This window comes from Pteropus alecto, unplaced genomic scaffold, assembly GCF_000325575.1.
Source record: "Pteropus alecto unplaced genomic scaffold, ASM32557v1 scaffold113, whole genome shotgun sequence".
In the NCBI taxonomy this organism is placed as follows: domain Eukaryota; kingdom Metazoa; phylum Chordata; class Mammalia; order Chiroptera; family Pteropodidae; genus Pteropus; species Pteropus alecto.
The window spans coordinates 772,976-776,697 of NW_006433949.1; the positions used below are offsets into that span (position 1 = coordinate 772,976).

The 3,722-nt window shown below is 48.7% G+C and overlaps 1 protein-coding gene across 1 annotated transcript in view; it reads left to right on the forward strand.

Annotated features, from left to right (window-relative positions):
- Positions 1-3,378, forward strand: part of OAS2 (2'-5'-oligoadenylate synthetase 2) — a 19,534-nt gene extending 16,156 nt beyond the window's left edge. The window contains 4 exon segments of the mRNA XM_015586777.2: positions 1-17; positions 870-1,023; positions 2,102-2,185; positions 2,187-3,378. The exon segment at positions 1-17 is cut by the window's left edge and continues 17 nt beyond it. Coding sequence (XP_015442263.2) covers positions 1-17; positions 870-1,023; positions 2,102-2,185; positions 2,187-2,213 — 282 coding nt within the window. The 3' untranslated portion in view covers positions 2,214-3,378.
- Positions 3,379-3,722: the final 344 nt, after the last annotated feature.

The window sequence follows — 3,722 nt, forward strand, 5'->3', positions numbered from 1 at the left end:
CAGATCCAGAAACCCAGGTGCCCCGAACCCTGTCCCGCCTCCTTTTCTTGAACTGATTCCCTCCAACACTATTTCGGTGACCTGGATTCTCCTCCCTGGGGGCCGTGATTCATTATCCTCGTGTGAAAACCGAGGCGGGGAGGTGCTAGCTAACACGACCTCCCGCAGTCCCCAGGGATAAAAGCCCAGGGAGGCAGGAGAAAAAGTCACCCAGAAGGAATAGAGAAGGGAGGACCAAGGACTCCAGGTCCCCAGCGCCCTTCATCTTTCCAGGTCAGAAGGGAAAGTGTGGATTCGTGAGCAGGTCCGAGAGGTGTTTGTTTGGCCGTGTGTGTCACTGAGAAAAAACGCTGTCCTTCAGAGGCCGATTTCTCCTGCAGGCGTTTTATTCGATCGGATTTTAGCTGCCTTTTCAAACCTGCATCCCACAGAACCATCATCTTTCAGGAATAGGAAGGAACCTTAGTATATCCGCACAGAGCCACCAGCCAGGGACAAAAACGATGAAAGCGAGAAAAGAAAGGGGTATTGAGAACGTATAGGGGGGAAAGAACGAGAGAGCACGCGCCCCCGGTCGCCTGCCGCGGGTGGGGTCTGCTTTACGGCAACGTTACAGTGGGTTCGGTGACGTATCCTTTTTCAGTTGACCTGGCGTGGAGGAGAAGTTGGTGTGATGACTTCATGTGCGGAACACGCGACAGCTTCCCAAACGTTTTTGGCAAATTTAATTTAACCCTAGGCAATGGCTTGGAGCTATGTTCGCACACTTGAATTCCTGACATCTGAGACATGGGGGGACATACGGTTTTATTGCTGAGGCCACTGGTTCTGAAAAGCACGCCTCTCATGCCTTCTAACCCCTTGTTTAGGCCTGTCATCTTGGACCCAGCCGAACCGACTGGCGACGTGGGTGGAGGGGACCGTTGGTGCTGGAATCTTCTGGCTAAAGAAGCTACAGAATGGTTGTTCTCTCTCTGCTTCAAGGACGGGGCTGGAAATCTCGTGCGATTGTGGAAAGTGCCAGTAAGAATAATCTAAAGGAAATGTCATCTGGAGATTGTCCTGTGACAGGCTTAAAGAGTTCAGCCACAGATAACAGAGAGCCCAACTCAGGAGCTCAAACAACTGCTTTCCTCCCCATTAGCATAAATTCTACGGCTGGGAGTCAAGAACTCTCGTGACAGCTCCACTGTGAGCAGAGTTCCTCCACTGTTAAATTTTAGGGCTGGGTCATTCCTTGTGGTCCTGGGCTGTAAGAGGTCGAGCAACATCCCTGGTCTCTCCCCATGGGATGTCGGTAGCACCACCCCACCATGTGACAAACAAAGGTGTCCAGACATGGCCAAATGTCCCCTGGGGCATCCATTTCCCCAGCTCTTTCTGGCTCTGCCTCTTTAGTAGTGGATTCTAGTCCTCGTGGCACTGAAAATGGCTAATTCACCTCCAGGAGGTGGGTTCACGGTCCAGGCAGGAAGAACAGAGAGGCGAAGATACCTTCCCAAGGCTATCTTATCAGAAGCCTCATCCAGCAAATTCTCTCGCATGTCATTGCCCAGAACTGTCACATGTTACTTAAAAGCAGATCCGAAAAGAGGTGTGAAGCCGACTGTGGGTGGGGTTTGGGTCACCCCACCGAGTGTCTGCCACACCTGTCCAAAGCTCTTCTCCTACCAAGGTACCTGCCACCAGGTACACTTGCTTCTCCCTCCAGGTTCTTTCTCAAGAAAGGTTTTTTCAAAGCAGGGCTTCTCGACCTCAGCACTAGTGACATTTGGGGCCAGATCATCTTCGTTTTGGGTGCTGTCCTGTGCATTGTAGGATGTCGGGCAGCATCCCAAGTCTCTACCCACTCGATGCCACCCAATCGTGACCATTAAAAATGTCCTATGGGGTGGGGCAAAATCACCTTTAGAAGAACACCCCCCACTCCGGGGTCAGCTTTAGTTATCAAGATTTGCACTATCAACAGGTACCCCCAAATTATCGCTGGTGATAGTCACCCTCTCAGATAGACTTCTTTCTTTTTCTTTTCTGTTTTAACCAATGATTTTAACTGCTTAGGATGTGTATTATTCTCACACATATATTTCTTTCTTTCTAGACAGTGCAGATACCAGGAAGTCGTGGAGCTAGGATGCATCCTACCGTCAACGAGATGTTCTCATTCAGAAGTCGGGGGCTCCTGGAATAAAAACAATGGAAGAAACTTCTAGAGGTCATCTGGCAATTGCTTTTGAAGAATCAGTTCACTGTGTCAAAGAGTAACCCAGACCCGTTCTTTCCTCGAAAGTCCCCACCGCTCCTCCCCTTGCTTCTCTGACCCCTCTTCAAATCAAGACTGCCGTGTCCTTCAGAAAGTCTCGTAAAGTCTCGTAAAGTCTCGCCTTGCAGAAGTCGCGCTCCACAAGTGACTTTCCTTCTTAAAAATATTTGCTCTCGTCCAGCTTTACGCACACCATACTGCCACCGACCATTCTACATTTCACCGACCATTCTTCAAGTCTCAGATAAGGAATCGCTCCATATTCTGAAAGCGAAGCCCTCGACCTACCCCTTGGTTCCCATCCCTCAATGGTCTTGCTTTCATAATCCTCCACCTCACCCACCTCCCTCTGTACACAAAACCCTGCCCGCCTCTGCGGAATGGAAGGTCTTCTAAGCCAACTTCTTCCTAGACCTTCAGACTCTCCAAAGGCTTGAATTTTAACTGTTGAGATATATGTGTGTCCCGTTGCCTTCTTCAGAGCCTACCTTTATTCCCCCATCCATGAGCGCCTTCTTGCCCCATCTAAAGGCTCCGTCCTCTGGCTTTAGCTTCAAAGATTCTTGAAAGTGTAAATGTTCTATACCCACTTAAAGTCTGATTCCTGTCACATATACCGATTATCATATAATAAAGAATATATCTGGTCTTTATTCCCAGTTCCCGGCACAGAGCTTCAAAAGCCCTTGGAATTTCCTGATGAGTGTCTTTTGTATTCATAATGAGCCCCTTCTAACCATCCCTGAGTCTATGCTAATGAAGCGTGGGCCCTTAGATTTCAAGGGAGGGCTTGGCCATTGCCAGAAAGGCCACGCATGTGATTAGAAGGTTGAAAGGTTCAGCCCCACCCCCAACTCCCAAGAGGAGAGGGGGCTGGAGATTGAGCTCAAGCACCAGGCCAAGGATTAATCAATCACGCCTCTGTAATGATACCCCAATTAAAATTCTGGACAACCAGGCCTGGGGAGCTTCCTGGTTGGCCAATATATCAATTTATTGTTATATTCCATCCATAGGGAGAGAAGCTCCAGTGCTCAAGACCCTTCCTGACCTTGTGTTCCTCTTCTTCTGGTTGTTCATCTATGTCCTTTATAATAAAATGATGATTGCGAGTATGTAGTGCTTTCCCGAGTTCTACGAGTCATTCTAGTGAATTACTGACCTTGGATTTGTAGCCACGTTGGACAGAAGTACGAGTGGTCCGGGGACCCCACTTGCGACTGGCATCTAAATTGGGGACAGTCTTGCTGGGACCTTCCCGTTTACCTGCGGGATGTGCACTAACTCCAGGTAGTGTCAGAATTGAATTGTAGGACACCCTGTTGGTGTCAGCGAGTTGGCACTGAAATGTTCCACTACTCTTATCTAGAACAAGGACAAAGAAAATAGCTATGACTTGAGGTTAAAAAATAAAAGAATGACCACTGTAAATGGACATCTACTTAGGCTATAACTAGGT